Source organism: Narcine bancroftii, chromosome 5 (assembly GCF_036971445.1).
Source record: "Narcine bancroftii isolate sNarBan1 chromosome 5, sNarBan1.hap1, whole genome shotgun sequence".
NCBI lineage: Eukaryota > Metazoa > Chordata > Chondrichthyes > Torpediniformes > Narcinidae > Narcine > Narcine bancroftii.
Genome location: NC_091473.1, coordinates 128,388,547 through 128,408,272, shown reverse-complemented (window position 1 = coordinate 128,408,272; position 19,726 = coordinate 128,388,547). Strand labels below are relative to the sequence as shown.

The window sequence follows — 19,726 nt, the reverse complement described above, 5'->3', positions numbered from 1 at the left end:
GGGTGAAGACGGGAAGCGGGGCTGGATTGATTCTCCCGAAGTACAAGCGGTATGGACTCGATGGGCGAAACAGCCTCTTTCGGGTTTTTTTTAACAAAAAGCCTTGTCCTTATTCGCTGGAAGAATTAAATCGCAGCCTGCCACTCTTTAATAAAACCCCACCTCGATAGTAACTGAACGATAAAGTCACACCGACAGTCCAGGCAACTTAATATTGACTGGGCACCATAAGATCAATAATGCCTTGGCTTGATTTGAACAGGTTTGGTGTGTACAGCGGGAGTATTTACTGCTGTAAAAGGTGTCTGGAACACGTGGGAGTGAAATACTTGCAGGGCGATGTGGTTAAATCCGAATGGGTGCTTTGCCTTTACCTGACTGCATGAGACTTGTAGGAGATGTGAGGGCTCGGGAATACGAGCCTGAAGCGCCTGAGGATACTTTTGCTGTAGATGTTTTTTAAAAAAGACATAAGGCGGGTGAAAGAACCCTGAGACATTTCTATCTAGGAGTCTACGTGTCCTGTGATATGTGTGGCTTTAAAATCTGTCACGGTGGTAATGTGGCATTATTAAGTGTGTGTGTGTGTGTGTGTGCGTGCGTATGTGTGTCTCTGTGTGTGTGTGTGTGTGTGTGTGTGCGTGTATGTGTGTCTGTGTCTGTGTGTGTGCGTGTCTGTGTCTGTGTGTGTGCGTGTGTGTGTCTGTGTGTATGTGTGTGTCTGTGTGTGTGTGTGTGTGTGTGTGTGTGTGTGCGTGCGTGCGCTAAACCCTGGGATTTAATATGCACGTTAAATAACTGGAGCAGATTAATGCTGCCACACGCATACCAATCACGCAAAAATGGGGCAAGGTATCGAAACGTAGCAGTGTACAGCCAACCTCCTTTGGATCTCCCGAAATTTATTGTGTGGTCTGGTTTTTTTTTAACCCCTCTTTCTGCACAGCCTGAATATACGGGCACTTGGTTAACGGAGAGACAGCGAGGGTGGTCGAGCCACGGGAGACGTTGGGGATTGTAAAGCAGCGAGCAAGCCTATCGAGATCGTGGAGCCGAGGTGGGAAGTTCTCCCGTCCGCGGCGGTGTGGGGAGCACAGGTCTGACGGCCGGACATGTCTTCAAAGGAAAGGCAGAAAGCTCGGCTGACCAAGGAGAGCATTACCCTGTTGCCTTGCTTCTATTTCGTGGAGGTAAGTCGACGCCGGCTGGGCAGCCGCAGGTAAGAAGCAGCGATGCCAAGATGATGAATTTACCAGCAATGCAATTCCCACTTCAGTGATTCGCGACCTCGTCCCGCAAATCCCCTCCACCGTTCGTCAATCGAGAGACGACCATTGGTACTTCATTTTAGACCATCGCGCATGGAAGTGGTGTCCACTGTGACAACAATGTATTTATTCATCAAACAGGCATCGATCCAAAGTGGCCGAACCTCCAGTGAGTGCAATATTTCCAGTGTTCCCTTCCCAGTTGTTAAGGCAGTGGTTTGATTAACGATTAAAAACGTGAATAGGTGTGGGGGCAGGATTTGGCCATTGAAAGATTTTATTAGGAAAAACTGCAATATCAAGCTGTGTCCCATTTATATAATTTACATAAATCGAAATAGCATCATTTCTGGGTGGATTTTATATTCACCTCCCACGGGTGCCCTGCTGTCACTGTCAAGAAACATTTCTTCTCCAAATTGATGAAGGCACTGGAAACCAGCCCAAAGGCATTGTCGGGTGTACCTGGGTGGAAAAAAAATGCTTTCGATGAATTAGCAAATGATTCTATTTGACAGAAGGAGCATAGAATTCCCCATAGTGGTGCAAACCATTATTTTGCAGAGAAAATGAGGTTCAATTCATCATAAATTACTGCTTGGAATTATTTTTGTGTTTAGTCTTACCAAAGCAAAAGAAAATGCTACCTTCCCATTTCTCTGGTCTGGCTTTGGCTTGATTCGCCCACTCAAAGGATTGAAGGAACACAGAATTTGTGACCCTGACCTGCCATTTATTGGAGCACCCAGACAAATGAAGAATAAAAAGCGTGAAGTGTCACTCCTGTAGCATGAAAAAATATAGTTGTACCTTAGAATGAAAGTTAAATAAAAATCAGATGCTTGAAATGGAAAATGCTGGAAATGAACAGCATCTGTGGAAATCGATAAAGGATTAAAATTTCAAGTCAAAGACTCTCAGTCAACAATCCAAACCTTTGACCAAAAGTCTTCAAATTTAAACATTAATTCTCTTTCTCTTTCTCCAGAAGTGGTTCGCAATGTTAGTGTTCCTGTTACCAGGCTACTTTTCTTGATCTTGTTCTAGGGCAGTGTGGTGTGGTGGGGGAAGGTTGGATTGAGGATCTTGGCCTTGTGGATATGGAACAATTTCCATTAGTTCTGAAGATTAGCTCCATTCCCACAAGATGTTTGCTGGAGACAAGGAATGAAATGGTGGTGAGAAAGAGTTGGGGCAAAGACGCAGCTTTGTTCGACACAGGTGGTGGGAGACCCACTGGTTTGTGTCATGGTTTGTACGCTGCCGTGGAGCAAATGTAAGATAGGCACATAGCTGAGGCTTTCCACAACCCCTCCCAACTATTGGAATGAAGACAAAGGTTTTAGTAGCGTCATCGAATGCCTCGTGCAATGCCTTCCAATTTTCTTGGAGCTGTCATGGAACAAGGCCAAGAAGTATCTCTGTTTAGAAGGTTGTACATGATATCAGTAGGTATTAGGCAATAAATGTGGAATTTCAGCTTCCTTACTTTAGCCTAGTTTGAAGGACATCATCAGCGGATGTGAATTCTCGAATTTTATGTGACATTTGGAAGGAAAGATCTATTTACAAACACCATCTCAGTCTCTGCTCCTTTTTTTAAATATTTCTTACATTAACAAGTTATATATTTTATATAGAACATAGAAACTACATCACAGTTCAGGTCTGTTGTGCTAACATAATAACCTATATCAAATACCTAGAATTTCCCAACTGTGTTATCTTCCATTTTGCCCAGTTCCATGTACCTATCTAATAGTCTCAAGATATCCTATTGTCCCTGCCTCTACCACCATAGCCGACAGCACATTCCACGCACCCACCACACTCTGTGTGAAGAACTTACCTATTGTGTCTCCCTGTTCTTACTCCCACTGACTATACGGGCACTTGGTTAACGGAGAGACAGATGCCTGTTTGATGAATAAATACATTGTTGTCCCACTGGCAAGTAAAACTATGACCCCTGATGTTATCTCCCTCAGAGAACAGCCTCTGGCTATCAATGCCTCTCCTCACCTAGTATATCTCTATCTGGACCCATGCCAACCTCTGTTGCTCCAAGGAGAAAAGACCAAGCTTACTCAACCCATCCTCACAAGTCGTGTTCCGCAATCCAAGCAACATCCCTGCAAATCTCCTCATCACCCTCCCGGCAGATCCACATCCCTCCTGCAATCAGTGAACCAGTACTGAACACAACATTCCAGGTGGGTCCAACCAAGGTTCGACACAGCTGAGATGTTACATCATGGCCCCTGAACACTTGAATGGCTGAAACTTTAAACTGCAGGGAACAAAGGCCCCTTGTTTCTGTTTTGTTTTGGTGGGGGGGGGGGAGGGGGGTTAAAACATGAGCTCCACTAACAAAACCTGCATTCTTTTCCAAATGTTTCCCCTGAGAATATAAGAGCATGCACCCTTCTTGATTTGCTCTCCAAGATGCTCTTGCAGTAATATTTGGTTGGATTTAGATGCAGCAGTAACAAACAATATGAACCATGTATTTCCCTCTCATGATCATGTGTTACAAGGAATAAAAACTATGGATGCTGATGTTCCACTACACTTGCTGCCCTTGTCCCACCAGGCAGTGGAAGTCATAGGTTTAAGAAGTAGCTTTACAAGGTCACTGCAGTGCTCATTGAAGATAGTACACGTTATATTGGTGTTGCCCCAATGGAGGAAATAAGTATTTAATGGGGTGAATTGAGTTGTCTGCATTGTTAAGGCTGATGTTGACTTGCATTAGTGCACCTGGAGCCTCAACAATACAGCGTCATAGAGCATATTCCATTATAATACTGATTTGTGCTATGTGGATGGGGGTTAGGTTAGGAGGTGTCACTCGACCACTCAACATCTAATTAACTGACTTGATCTGGCAAGTATTATTCATGATGTCCTTAGGTTGCTGATAGAGGATACCATGGGGAAATTAGATCAGATCACAACAGACTTGTGTCTTCCCATTTATCTATTTTTGTTCAAAATCTCTTGATAGCCATTCCTCACTAAAAATCTATTAACCTCGATTTTTTGAAAATATCAATTAAACTGGCATCCACAGACTACAGGGAAGGGAGATCTAGATTTACATCATACTTTGAAAAAGTGCTGATATAATTCTTTTAGCCAAAATAGCCCAGCTCTAATTTTCAGGCAATTTCTTCTTGTCATTTCTTCAGAGGAAATAGTTTTTCCATTTCTCAAACTTTTGGAACACATTAGTGGATCAGTTTTGTAAGCCTTCAGCTCCCACGGGACTGATATCCTGATGCTGAGCTCTGTTGACCAGGAGTTTTATAGGGTTATGATCTACACATGATGCTTATTTGCCTTAACTCTCACATTGGGCCTCCCCTTTCTCTCCAAAGCCCCTAGAAGAGTTAGTGCCACAAAAACCTGGGTCTATCTTTCATAGTTATCAGTGTTTGCAATGATCTCATACAATTTTGCTCCAGCTACATTAACAGAAAAGTTAGTAACAAAGCTACCAATCACATCCATGTAATGGTGAGAGTGGCAATCTATCCCTCATCATTGTTTTTGACCTGCTTGCCTTATGGGTGGCTCAGTTAGCTTAACGGTTAGCACAATGCTATTATAGTACCAGTAACCTGGATTCGAATCCAATGCTGTCTTTAAAGAGGTTGTACATTCTCGCCATGTCCACATGGGTTTCCTCTCAATTTTTTTGTTGGTTTCCTCCTCCTCTTTAAAATAATTGGGATATTTGGACGGCATGGGCTCATGGGCCAGATGGGCCTGTTACTCTGCTCTGTGTCTAAACTTAAAAATTAAAATCAAATATGGTATGCTTAACTCCAGTATCATCATCCAACACATCCCACCATCTTAATCTGGATCAATGGTTTTCAATCTGCCTCCCTAAATTCACATTCCACCTGAAGCAACCCTATGCCATAGGTGCTCTTGCCATTGGTAAGGGATTGCTTCAGGTGGAATGTGAATGGTAAGGGAAGGTAGAGAATCACTGCTCTAGAGTGAAATATTTTGCTTGAGAAAAATTGTCATTGGCCCATTTCCTTTGGAGTTATGAAACCGTGCACATAATGAGTTTTTAAAAAATATTTTATTTGTTTAACAAAATATAAGACTCAATTAATATAATAACAATAATACATTGAAAATAAAATCATAGAAAAACATCCACTAGGTCTGAAAAAAAAGAAAATTAAAGTCCATCTTCTCCCAGCACCCTATATTCCCTGCTGTCTGTCCCCTTTTCTTTCAAATCTGGGGTGGGGGAGATAAAAAGAAGGAAAATAGAAAAGAAAAAGCAACAGGAGCAAGGTTCGACATCTCAGTTACATCATTTAAAAAGTATTACATTTCTAATAAGGAGTAAACTAAATGACAAATATAAAAATGAATTATACAATTTGGGCATTTAAGCAATCTATATAAGGCTGCCAAATGTTGATGAACAAATTATATCTATTCTTAGGTCTATAAGGAATCTTCTCAAGGGGACCTCAACTTTCCACTTCCATGTTCCAATGATCAATGTGAAGTAGGGAATCGGATTTCCATGTTACCACTATGCATTTCTGGAAATTTTAATACATTTGGATTTAGTTCTGGAGAAGTTAACTTTTTTATAACTGCAAAATTCCCCAGAAGAAACCATTCCAGGTCTAGATGGAAGTTCATCCGCACAATTTTTGTCAATGCTTCCCCCAATTAGGTACGATTAAAACAGTGGTTTTCAAACTTGTTCTTCCCACTCACATACCACTTTAAGCAATCCCTTATTAATCACAGAGCATTTATGGAGTAGGGATCGCCTAAGGTGGAATGTGAGTTGAAGGGGGCAGTTTGAAAATCACTGATCTAGGTGAAGTCACCCTTAACATGTTTCATTCTTCTCTATTCAGTAATAGTTAGACACCAGCATTGCGCTCTCTTTTCCTAATGGCATCCTTGCCTCTAGTGTCCTCCCCCAAGTGTCTGTCCTTCTTTCCTTCTCATCTATATATTGTCCCATCACATCATTCAAAAACTCAGCTTCGTTTATCAAATTCATGCTGATTATACACATCTCTGCCTCAGCATTGCCTTTCTTCATAGGACCATAGAACACTACAGCACAGATATTGGCTCCTTTGGGCTTTCTAGTCCATGCCAAGCCATTATTGTTGCCCAGTCCCACTGACCTGCATTCAGTCCATAGCCCTCCATACCTCTTCCATCCATGAACCTGTCCATGTCATTGGTCAGATTATTGCACTGCATGCCAACCATTCACTATGGGATTAAGAGAATTTTGGTCCAGATAAATAACTAATCTTTGCTGTCTCTATACCTACAGTAAACCATCTATTATTATCTCTGTGACATTGTCATTCCTCACTTCCATCTCAATCTATCTATTGTTGGGACCTTCATGCACATCTCTGTTCCCTCCTTAGCCCATATAAGCGTGGTAGGACAGATTCAGAGGCATCTGGTCCAGCTTATCCATGCCAAAAAACATCCCCTTTTGCATTAGTCTCACTTGCCCACATTAACCCCACATGCCGCCAACCCTCTCCCATCCAAGTAATTACCCAAATGTTTCTTAAAGGAAGCTAAGGAACCTGCCTCTACAACTTTGGCAGCTTGTTCCATCGACATGCCCATCACTCTCTGAGTTAAGATCTTTCCTCTCACATCCCTTCCAAATCCCATCCCCTCACCTTATGAATTCTAATTTGCAGTATTTATTAGGAAATATGCTCTTCCCTCTTTTGAAGTAACTACTTAAAACTTACAGCGGGTGAGCTATCAAAGCAACAGACTAATGCTAAAGTAAAATTGGAGAATTGTATATAATTTACAGCAAGAAACTGGTCAATTGGTCGAAGCCAGTGTTTATGCTCCATATAATCTTTCTCCTACATCATAACCAATCAACCACAATCTTCTGTTACAATTGGGGATTAACCTTGATTAATGTGTGTATATGCAATACATGTAAAATGTATAGTTATGGTGAGAAACCTGGATGAAAATAAATTACTTCTTTTGGATTGCTTATATTTGAATGATAATAAAAATATAACTGTTATATAAATTAAAACTAAATGATTGATACATTAAAAGAAACTAATATTTTAAAATAAATTCCTTTAATATTTAATGGATTGAATTGGAGCACCTAGTATTTAAACAATTTCAGTTATGTCCCAAGGTGCACACCCTCAAATATAATTCAACCGCATGATGGCAAATAACATCTTTAATCTTTAGAGTTAGGGAGCATTATTACCAGTTGGAATTTTATACATTGTACTTGTGCATGGGTTGTTTCAGATTGAGGAAGTAATAGAGTTAAAAAAGAGAGTTTAAGCTTACTTATCACAAAATACCTATAGTACCATGGGAAGTGTCGCTCTCCGAACAGAAAAAGATTATTTGTAATAATCATAGAGTTGTGTGAAGAGGCACAATTTACAGAGTAGAACATTACAATGAAAAAGAAGGTCAATGAGCACCAAGCAAGGGCTTCAAAGGAGGTTGCTGCCCGCCGAACTGTGAGGCGCCAAGATGCACGGTTGGAGGCAATATCAGCCCACTGGCGGAGGTCAATGTGGCAGGCACCAAGAGATTTCTTTAAGCAGTCCTTGTACCTCTTCTTTGGTGCACCTCTGTCTCGGTGGCCAGTGGAGAGTTTGCCATATAACACGATCTTGGGAAGGCGATGGTCCTCTATTCTGGAGACGTGATTAACCTGTCTCTAAACCACTTGTACATTCTCTCTGATGGAAGGAGTGAGAATCTTCTGGCTGCCTTTCCTAGACAGTGGGAGATGTCAATGGAGATGTCTTTGTTGAAAATGAGGACAAATAATCATTCACATGTGATGATCAGTGAGATGCAGGATTTTGTGAAGGAATCCTAAGATAGTGCCATTCCTTTGGATGTGTTGTATCCCTTATTTGTCACTTCAATACACACTAAACGCAAAATTAGATTTCAGATCAATCCAGTGGCACCAATTTCCTCCTTCCCAGTTGCCACTTTATGAGTGCTGTGGTATGCTAATTGCATCTTCAAATAATGAAAAACATGTAATGCAATGACATTTTTAACTATGAGAATAACCATATTGGAATAGAACATATGGTAATCAGTTAAAACATGATATATCACTGCAAAAGCGATTTACTGGAAGGTGCCAAACTGGCATTTTTCCAAAAGCAATCGCAAAGCCAGTCTGAAAATTTACATGATCCTAGAGAAAAATAACTATAACCCAATTCAAAAAACAAAACTGGAATGAAGGTGCTTTCATCTGTATTTGTTATAATGATGAAGTAGTGAATATTAAACAATTATATCTTGTCAAGGCGTTCTCTGACGACAACTATAGTAATTTTGACTCTCTTTGAAATATTGCGTGACCGAATTCAGGGAGAGCTCCAGCAATAGACTCTTAGTTTGCATATGGAGTGTGCATTAACACATATGAGAAGTATTTTTTATTTTAAAAAAAAAATTAATGTAAATGCCGATACTGGTAATTTAAAAATTAAATACTCTACTGCTAATATGTACAAAAATAGAAAGACTGAAGTACTTAAAAGAGAGCTTTTGTGATCATTATTCACTAAGAGAGTTATAGAAATTTAGGCAAGATTTTGCCACTTAAAGTAAAATATTTTTGTGTTTACGTATCAGATCTTCTATCATTGTCTGATCTTTCAAGTTCAGTGCTGGTACCGATTTTGGTTGAAGCTTGCGAGCTCTCTTCTCACTGAACATTTATTGATGGAGTCTCACGTCAGGAATGATTGTCACATTGTGCATTGTTGCGTGACAAGTGGACCGAGAACATGCAGAAGTCACAAGTAATCAGCAATGAACTAGAATGATTTTGTTCCTAGGACCTCATAATGTAGTTGTGAGCTGATAATGGATCTTGTCATCCAAGTCAAGACAATTTTATTTATCGTTCATACGTTGCTTGCATGTTAGGATGAGGTGGCGTTTCTCCAGGACCATGGAGCATATTTACATAGATACGTTAGGAAAGCAGTTAACACCTTAAAATATTAAGGTATTGAAACGTATACACTGAAAGTCCATGGCAAACTATCCACATTTGTACTGGGACTGCAGGAGCTTGATGGCTTGGAGGAGAAAGCTATTTCCCACACTGGATGAAAGGGCCAGAGTGCTTCAGTACCTCCTGCCAGATGGCATAAGGGTGAACAGTTTACATGCAGGATGTGTGGAGTCTTTCACAATGTTTATTGCTTTCTGACTGCATTGAGTGTATTAGATGTCCTCCATGCTAGAAAGAGGTTCCCCAATGTTATTTTCCACTGACTTCCCTATCCTCTGCAGGGTCTTGTGGTCTGAAGTGAACAACTTCCAAACCAGGCAATGATGCAGTTGCACAGGATGCTCTCAATACATCCTCTGTAGAATGTAGTGAGGATGGAGGGTGGGAGATAGACTTTCTTCAACCTTTGCAGGAAGTAAAGGCATTGCTGGGCTTTCTTGGCTATGGGGCTGGTGTTAAGGGACCAGGTGAGATTCTCTGCTAAGTGCACACCGAGAAACTTGATGACCTCAATGATAGAGCCATCAATAGTCATGGCGGTATGGTCTCCCCGTGCCCTCCTGAAGTCAACCACCATCTCTTTTGTTTTTTCTAGAGTCAGGAAATTAATACTTCATGAAAGATTTGCAGCAACAACTTAAAAGATCAGTGTATTAACAAAATTTTTTTTTTCAAAAGGATTGCCTCCTGAAAAAAAGATTGTATATTATGATAGACAACATCAAGATGGACATAAAAATAATTTCAGATTTTCTGTATCACATAGGAAGTTGAAGAAACATTAAATTAACTTTTATTGAATGTAAGATGTTTACTCCTGAGCCAAGCTATCAGGTTGACTGCACATGTTGACAAGAAATGCGAGCAGCCCACGGTTTGGTTAGCACCACTTTTAAAACTGAAGTAGAGCTCATAGGCTTTCTTAATGAGTGCATTCATGCTGCGTCTTTGAGCTTAAGTGTATACTCACCACAAATGTAACAGGAAGCATTGCAGCTGTTGTAACATTGCTGAGATATTTCTGCTGTATTGAATCTTCCTGAAGACAATAAATGCTATTGTTAGGTTCACTTACTACGCTATTGCCTGAAGAACATTTGCATCAACATGCGTTCAAATTATATCAACATAATGCAATGCATCTGAGAATGTGAGCTGATTTTATAGTCTGCCTGCATCTATCTTGACTAAGCATGTTCAGGCCTAAGACAATATTTGCACTGTGCCTGCACTGAGTGCTTGGACTTAACCAAGCAGCTTGCTTTGTGGGCAATATACCAGTAGAATTAAAATATGTCAGGAAATCACAAAATAGGCTATATCTGAAAAAACAGTACCTGATAGGAAAAAACTAAAGGTGAATTTTGTGATCAACAGCCCAAAATCCATAAAATACACCAAAAAATAAATGTTCAGGAAGAAGAATCTTCATTATCCAGTTATAAGTGCAGATAGTTCAACAAAAAAGACATTTGGCTCTAATTTGTCAATCAGTCATTTTATATCACCTTTTTCATTTGACTACAAATATATTTCAAATGGATAATCCAACCAGAAGCCCTGGATGAATCAGAGAATTCGCAACCTGCTGAGGATGAGAACAAGGGCATTTAAGGACGGGGATTGGGATCTTTACAAGAAGTCTAGGCACTACCTTTGGAAAGCCATCTCTGAAGCAAAGTTGCAATTCCAGAGGAAGCTTGAGACAGAGACAGATACATGCCAGCGATTGCAGAGAGTCTAGGCACTACCTTTGGAAAGCCATCTCTGAAGCAATGTGGCAATTCCAGAGGAAGCTTGAGACAGAGACAGATACATGCCAGCTATTGCAGGGAGTGCAATAGAACCTATAAAGCAAGGACGAACACTATAGATGGTTGTGGAGCTTCACTACCTGGTGAGCTGAAGACCTTCTATGCTTGTTTTGAGAAGAAGAACCAAACAGTGCCAACTAGAATCCTTGAAAAGGCTGAGGACCCTATGATGTATCTGAGGGCGACATCAGAATATCATTCGAGAGGGTGAACCCTTGCAAGGCGTCAGGCCCTGATGGCATACCTGACAGGGTACTGAAAATCAACACCAATCAACTAGCCAGAGTGTTCATGAATATTTTCAACTTCTTGTTGCTACAATCGGAGGTTCCCACCTGCTTTAAAAGGGCATCAATCATCCCAGTTCCCAAGAAGAATAGTGTGAGATGCCTCAATGACTACTGCCCAATTGCACTAACTTCTACAGTGGTGAAATACTTTGAGAGGCTGGTCATGGCCAGAATTAACACATACCTGAGCAAAGATCTGGACCTGCTGCAATTCACTTATCAACTCAATCACTCCACACCAATATGGCTGGCTCTCCACTCTGCTCTGGATCACCTCGAAAACAGCAATTCATACATACAACTGCTGGTCACTGACTACAGCTCGGCCTTCAATAACATTATTCTCTCACTGCTAGTCAAGAAGTTACAAACTCTAGGCCTCTGTACCCCCTCTTCAGCTGGATCCTCGACTTTCTCATTAGAAGAGCACAGTCAGTATGAATTGGATACAGGGTCTCCACCTCACTGATTATAAACACAGGCACACCCCAAGGATGTGTGCTTAGCTCAGTGCTCTAGTCCTTATGTATCCATGACTGTCTGGCCAGACACAATACCAGTGCCATCTACAAGTTTGCCGATGACCCCACAGTTTTCGGCAGGATCACAAATGGCAATGAAGAAGGGTACAGGAGGGAGATAGATTAGCTTGTTGAATGGTATAAGGAGAACAACCTTGCGCTCAATGTCAGAAAAATCAAGGAGATGATTCTGGACTTCAGGAGGAAGTCAGAGAAACATGACCAAGTCCTCATTGACGGCTCAACTTCAAATTCATGGGTGTGAGGATCTGTCCTAGACCCTCCATATTGATGTAATCACGAAGAAGGCTCACCAGCGGCTATACATTGTAAGGTGTCATAAACTAAACAAGTGTACGATGAAGAGTATTCTGGCTGGCTGCATCACTGCTTGGTATGGAGGCACCAACTCTCAGGACAAGAATAAACACCAGAGGGTTGTTAACTCAGCCTGTGATATCACAGGCAGCAGACCTCACTTCATCAAAGACATTTACATGAGGTGCTGTGTTAAGCCTCTATCCTCAAAGACCCCTACCACCCAGGCCATTCCCTCTTCACTGTGCTACCATCAGGATAAAGGTACAGGAGCCCAAAGACAATGGCATGAGGACAGTTTCTTCTCCACTGCCATCAGATTCCTAAATAATCAATGAACCATAGACACTCTCTTTCTTTTCCTGCACTATTATTTTTTATTTTTTATAGTAATGTTGTAAGATGGTTATAATATGAATGTTTGCGCTAGCATGCTGCCACAAAACACTGAATTTCATGAATTGTTCGTGACGATAAATTCTTATTCTGATTTCTTTGGAAATGTCTCTAAAGCCAATGTATAGAGATCATGTTGGAAGTGGGGAAGAGAAAGGGGTATAGTCAGTTGGAGGGGAGGTAGGGAGGAGTCTGAGGTGGCATTAGGATGGAGATTAGGAAAGGGGTTGGTAGATAGAACGTACGAGCAACAAGGATTATGGGATTGGGGGTGGAGCGGTACATGCCATAGACGTGGTGAAATAATTGCAGCTGAAAAAGAGCTGATGTATACATATGGAGTTCTGTTTCATATGGAGACTGTTGATGAACCTGGAAATCAGTCCAGAGAGGAATAATGCAAAATCAGCTTCCTGATCCGAGATGGACTAAAGTAGCATTGTTACAAATTGTCCCTGTTCTCTCAAAACCTAATTCCTTGGCTTCATATTAATTTTGTCCTTAAAACTATTACACGTGGCTGCATGAGAACTCGAATAATTCAACATGTAGGTGTTCCCTTGTATAATGTATAAACATTTTTTGCTATTTCTTCATGAATTATACACTGTTAACTATAATCAATAAATTACTTGATAATATGCTCAATCTTGTTAGTGCTTACATTTAACTTCTTCCCATTAGACACTTACAATCCCTCCTTTTGAAGAGCTGGGATTACTGAGGAAACCAATAGAAATATTGAGCATTGAGCATTGAATGATGTATGTAGAAATGACAATGGGTGGTGTAAGATAGCAACTTCTTGACTTACTGTAGATGATAAAACATGTAATTTGGCCAGCAGAAGTGATATAAAAGGATCAGTCATTGTTAGTAATCTTCAGACAACCAAGTAGTGGAAGGGTGTTGAAAGAAGAAATAAGTAAATAAATTACAGAAGTGAAATGGACAACTGACTGACCTTATGGTGAAAGACCTGAATCATTGATTCAGAGATACGAGTTTATATCCCCGAGGAATTAAAACTAAACTGGACTTGTACTGCAATAAAGATCATGAAAAAATATGCATTGTCATCTAAAAATCCATCGGCTACATTTCAGAAGAGGAAAATTGCAAGTTTGGCCTTTTCTGTGATGGCTACCTCCTCTTATTGAGGCTGTTTATTTTGGGAATCAATTGCGATTGATGATAAACGTAGGTCCTTTATTGGTAAGGACCAATATTTTTTGTCTATCTCTAATTGATTCTTGGGTGAATAAAAACAATCCCAGAAGAACACACCAAAAAGAATATTTCTTGCAATATGTAGATGATTAAAGATCTAAGACTAGCTGATCTGGGGAATAAATACCCTGCATTGATTGGTTGAGTTAAATGTTCTATATGTGTAATGTGGAAAATAGAAGCAAGAATAGACCATCATGACACGTCATATGGTCTTACTATGGCAATCAATAAGATAATGGATGATCCTTCATTTTCTCAGTTACCTTATTCTCCTCTGATTCTTGAAGTGAACAAAACTTTGCACATTTCAGCCTTTAATGCACTCATTAACTAAGCACTCACAACTCTTTCAAGTAAAGAATTCTCCAAAATTTTGCAACTCCTTGCTAAAGAAGATCGTCATGTAATAAAACAGAAAATGATATTACACTAAATTTTCTTTAGTCTACCATAAGCCAGACAAAGATTCATTATCAGCAGTAGTGACCCAGCCCCCTTACAGAGAAAGAGAAGTAATAGGGAATCCTCCCAGGGTCACTGAATGCTCATGACTTCACCTCCAGCGCTCTCACAGTCTCTGCAGCCACACAGACTTCAATCCAAACCATCAGCAACCCAAACTCCAGATGCACACCTCTGCCACGATCAGGAAGCCTCCAGCACCATCCACATGCTATCGCAGCTCAATTCCGATACCCGGTATATCTTCATCCAGTCTCCAGCCAGTCTCCAGCCTGGTGTGAGTCCCTTGACTGCAATCACCAGCAATCCTCAGCCTGCGAGGGTTCCTTGCCCCGATTCACCAATAATCCACCTGTATGTTCTTCAGCCTCAGAGACCCTCGCTGGCACAAAATGATTTGTCTCCTCTACTTCTCCATCTCAAATGGGGGGGGGGGGTCCTCCCTGTTAGCTTGTACCCTGAAAAAGTCGCTTTGCCGAGGTCGGCAACTCCTCACGGCCACTGCCGATGAGAGGCGCCACCATCTTGGGTCCAGACCCTGTGGTTGCGGGATTTTAAAATAAACCACCGTCAGCTCTTTTAACAGACCTTTTAAAGCCTGCACAGAGCTGACAGCAGTTGGACTGGGCATTTGTCCCTGCAGGGGAGCCTTGTGACTTTGCTCCCCGTGGTTCTGCACCAACAACAGCACTGCCGTTACAGCAACTCCAGCAGCGCTACCATTTTTATTCTTCATCTCTTGTGTCCACTGACTGGCTCCTTGTCACAACACTCTTCCCTGAACTTTAAATTTGTTGATGTCAGTAATAAATTCACCACAGTGTCCAATCAGTGATTTTATGATGGGATGATTTTGTTTGCTACATTTTTGATGGAGAAGAACATCTCATTGAATTGGTGTACATCATGATGTCTGTCAATGGGGATACTGATGTGATGTGTTTCTCAGTTCTATGCATTATCTTGGTCTTTGATATTGAGCATCTAGTCAGATGGGAACATTATTTTTTCATTCACTCTTTACATGATTCTTACAGCTTATTCTTTTAAATAAAATATTTGAAGAAAAAGTATTTCAAGGACTTCGTAATTCGCCAATGGAATTTTTCCTTTTTTAGTCTGTAAGGGACTCACATTGACGTTGCTATCTCTTCCTCTTTACATATTTATAGAGGTTCTTGCAATTTTGTTTTTATATTTCTTGCTAGATTACTTGCAGCTTCGAATTCCCCTTTCCCCTCTCAGTATCTTGAATCTCTTTTGACAAAACCAGCCATTCTAAAATGTTCACCCAGTTCCCTTTTGGGTCAAAGAAGTTTTGTGATCTTCAGATCAGAAGGATTGGAGGAGATTTGAGCAACTAACATTGACGGGCACCTTTGTGCAGTGTTGAAGCAGAAACTTAGGGCTGGAATTGTGGTCTTTAAGAAAATAAGTTTGATTGATAAAGGAATCATGCAGGAATTTCAAGAATGAGCGATCTAAGTCAGGTAGTCATAGTATATAGCATGGAAACAAGCTCTTTGAACGAACAAGTCCACGTTGACCTACAAGCAGCAATTACGCTAATCTTATCAATTCTTCCCACATTCCCATTAACTCCCCAAAATTCTACCAATCTCTTACGTATCTGGGGTATCCTACAATAATAAATTAACCTGACATCAATGGCTTTGGGTTATGAGAGGAAACTAGAGCACCAAGTGGATGCCTACATGGTCATAGTGCAAATTCCACTCAAATATCATTACTTCGCTGCCTCGAGTCCTGCCCAATCCCTTAACCTATGTCATAAATATGATGGAGATCCATTCATTTTCTCTTAGTTGCAGTTTACCAATTAGTTAGCAGGTTTTCAATGGTTCTGTGAATGGTCTTATCCCCTGCACCCTCTGCCCATTTGTTCCCCCACTTATGATGGGAGTTTAACAGAACAAATTATTTCTGAATCAAAACCTCACAGACAGCACCCTACCTGATTTCATAATTAGGTTGCATGGGTGAGCAAGATCTGCCAAAAACACCTTCACCAGATAACAAAGCCATGTCCCAGATTTACAGTCAGTCACAGCTGTGAAGATTTTTCTATAAGAGGTGTATGGAGGGCTATGATCTGGATGCAGGTTAATGGAACTAGGTGGAATAATAGTTCAGCATGGACTACATGGGCCTGATTCAGTGCTGTATTGTTCTATCTTGCTATCTCTCAAGAAATAATCAGCTAAATAACAGCCAAATAATAAAAACTACATCTGAAAGCATTTTTAAAAGGATAATACTAATTACAATACAATAGGTTATAGAATGCAACTTATCTTTATCATTTTTTTTACCTTATTGCCATATAATATCTTTCTCTCTATCTCTCTGTCTCTCTCTATCTCTCTCTCTCCATACTGTACATGTCTATATATTTATATAGGCAGTCCTCGGGTTATGAATATCTGGGTTACAATCAAATTATACTTATTAAGGGCTGTTCCCCAATTTGCACATGCACATAAATGATGCCCCCAATTGGTGCATGTGCATAATGTTATCTCGTGAACACTAAATAAGAACCGTAAGTACCTGTTGCGACTTGCGAACAAATTCAGCTTATAGATTTGGATGCTGTGAGAGTACCACATTATAGTAACATATGTCTATCAAGACATATATATATATATAGATAGGTTATAGATGTACTGTACCATTATACACCTGGCAGTGCAATCGCTTTGTATGCAAGAGAAATGAGATGCATGTGTTGAGTCCAGAAAGCTGCTACGTCCCGTTCTCCAATCAGGATTTCTGCTCTATTATAATCTTATGGGACCACAGATGTATTTCACTTGATGTTGCCTAAACGAATGTTATGCAACATATGACTATGCAAATATGTATACACACCAGGGCAGCAATGGGAAACCGGAATAATGTTGGTCCATCTTCATTTCTATCCTTCCGCTGCTCTGCAATAAATAATGGATGCTACATTTCACTATAGAGTCTATTATTATAAAGATTCTTATGCTTTAACTCTAAAATAACAAAATTGAAAGATTCATTTATTCTTGGAAAAAAATGTCTTAGTTTGCTCAGATAATTCCTATTGTGACCAGTTAAAGATCATTAAACGCGACATTAATCATGAAACAAGCGTTTAAGGGCCTAATCTAAACACCATTATGAATTTTCATACTCATTTATCATAGCAATGTAATCTCACCCATGTAGAATTAAGAAACCTAAAAGGAGTTGATAAAAATTATTTTTGGCTTGGTGGTGGGAGGCAGTCTCTGACTGTAAATTTGGGTGCAGAAACTAATATAATGCTTACAAGGCTTTTGAACATCTACTTGGATAGGAAAGGAATAAGGGGTTATGGACCAAAAGCTGGCAAGTGAGATTAGTATAGATGGTCAGCATAGACAAGATAGACTGAAAGAGCCTATTTCTGCTCTGTTTGTTTTATTATTATTTTATATATATATATATATATCTTTGGCTTGGCTTCGCGGACGAAGATTTATGGAGGGGGTAAAAAGTCCACGTCAGCTGCAGGCTCGTTTGTGGCTGACCAGTCCGATGCGGGACAGGCAGACACGATTGCAGCGGTTGCAAGGGAAAATTGGTTGGTTGGGGTTGGGTGTTGGGTTTTTCCTCCTTTGCCTTTTGTCAGTGAGGTGGGCTCTGCGGTCTTCTTCAAAGGAGGCTGCTGCCCGCCAAACTGTGAGGCGCCAAGATGCACGGTTTGAGGCGTTATCAGCCCACTGGCGGTGGTCAATGTGGCAGGCACCAAGAGATTTCTTTAGGCAGTCCTTGTACCTTTTCTTTGGTGCACCTCTGTCACGGTGGCCAGTGGAGAGCTCGCCATATAATACGATCTTGGGAAGGCGATGGTCCTCCATTCTGGAGACGTGACCCATCCAGCGCAGCTGGATCTTCAGCAGCGTGGACTCGATGCTGTCGACCTCTGCCATCTCGAGTACCTCGACGTTAGGGGTGTGAGCGCTCCAATGGATGTTGAGGATGGAGCGGAGACAACGCTGGTGGAAGCGTTCTAGGAGCCGTAGGTGGTGCCGGTAGAGGACCCATGATTCGGAGCCGAACAGGAGTGTGGGTATGACAACGGCTCTGTATACGCTTATCTTTGTGAGGTTTTTCAGTTGGTTGTTTTTCCAGACTCTTTTGTGTAGTCTTCCAAAGGCGCTATTTGCCTTGGCGAGTCTGTTGTCTATCTCATTGTCGATCCTTGCATCTGATGAAATGGTGCAGCCGAGATAGGTAAACTGGTTGACCGTTTTGAGTTTTGTGTATTATATAATTAAACACGATGGCATGGTTATTGCAGCAGTTAGCGTAACATTGTTATAGCTCCAGCGATCTGGACCAGGGTTAAAATACCTTGCTATCTGAAAGGAGTTGGTATGATCTCCCCATGTCTGTGTGAGTTTTCCCTGGGGGCTCTCATTTCCACCCACTGTTGTACTGGGGTGTAGATTAATTGAGTGTAACTGGGTGGTATGGGCTCGTGGCCAAAATGGCCTGTTACCGTGCTGTATGTCTAAATTTTTTTTAAAATTTAAATATCATTCAGTCATCACAGAGATTAAATACGCTATTTACTTCATTTCTCAATTGTACAAAATTCTTTCATTGCAAGAATTAACCTAAATTAAACAGACAATGCTTATAGGTCATCTGGCCAGTTGAGCATGAGCTGCCATTCTGGCTGTGGATTCAGTTCCATTTATCTGCTTGTTCTCCATAATTCTTAATTCTCCTACTCTTCATAAATCTATATTTCTGTGTCTTAAATACTTTAAATGAGTCAGTCTCCACCGTTTCAGTGGACAGAAAATTCCACAGATTCACTACTCTCTGGAAGAAGTAGTTCCTCCTCAACTCTGCCTTAAATCTATCCCCTGAATGTCCCCAGGCTATGTCCCCTGGTTCAAGTTGAGTGTTTATTTTAACCTGTAACAAACTCCAAGCCAAGATGGAAGTTTAGCTTTGACATTGTTATGAATGGTTTTGTCAGTGTTCTTGCCTTCTATTACTGTTGACTTGAGTTTACCAACAGTGCTGTGACAAGTTTAAGTTTAAATTTATTTGTTGCATTAGACCTGATAAACTAAAAAAGTTTCTTCTGCAAGCAGACTAAAAGGTTATCCTTAACATTCATTCAACTGTGAGAAGAGCACAATTTGAATTACAATATAAAGAAAGATTGATTAGGATCAACCAAGGGCTGCATGATAAAAGGGGTTCATTCAAAAGTCTGATGCTGTGGGGAAGAAATGGTATTTAAGTCTGTTAGTGTGTGCTTTCACACTTTTGAGCTTTCTTCCTAATGTGAAGA

The 19,726-nt window shown here is 40.7% G+C and overlaps 1 protein-coding gene across 2 annotated transcripts in view; it reads left to right on the top strand.

Annotated features, from left to right (window-relative positions):
• Positions 1–1,112: 1,112 nt before the first annotated feature.
• The window catches only part of plppr4a (phospholipid phosphatase related 4a), a 104,474-nt gene continuing 85,860 nt past the window's right edge, over positions 1,113–19,726 (top strand). For both annotated transcript variants that reach the window (XM_069936360.1, XM_069936359.1), the window contains exon 1: positions 1,113–1,190. In XM_069936360.1, the coding sequence (XP_069792461.1) occupies positions 1,113–1,190 (78 nt within the window). The remainder of the gene's footprint in view (positions 1,191–19,726) is intronic.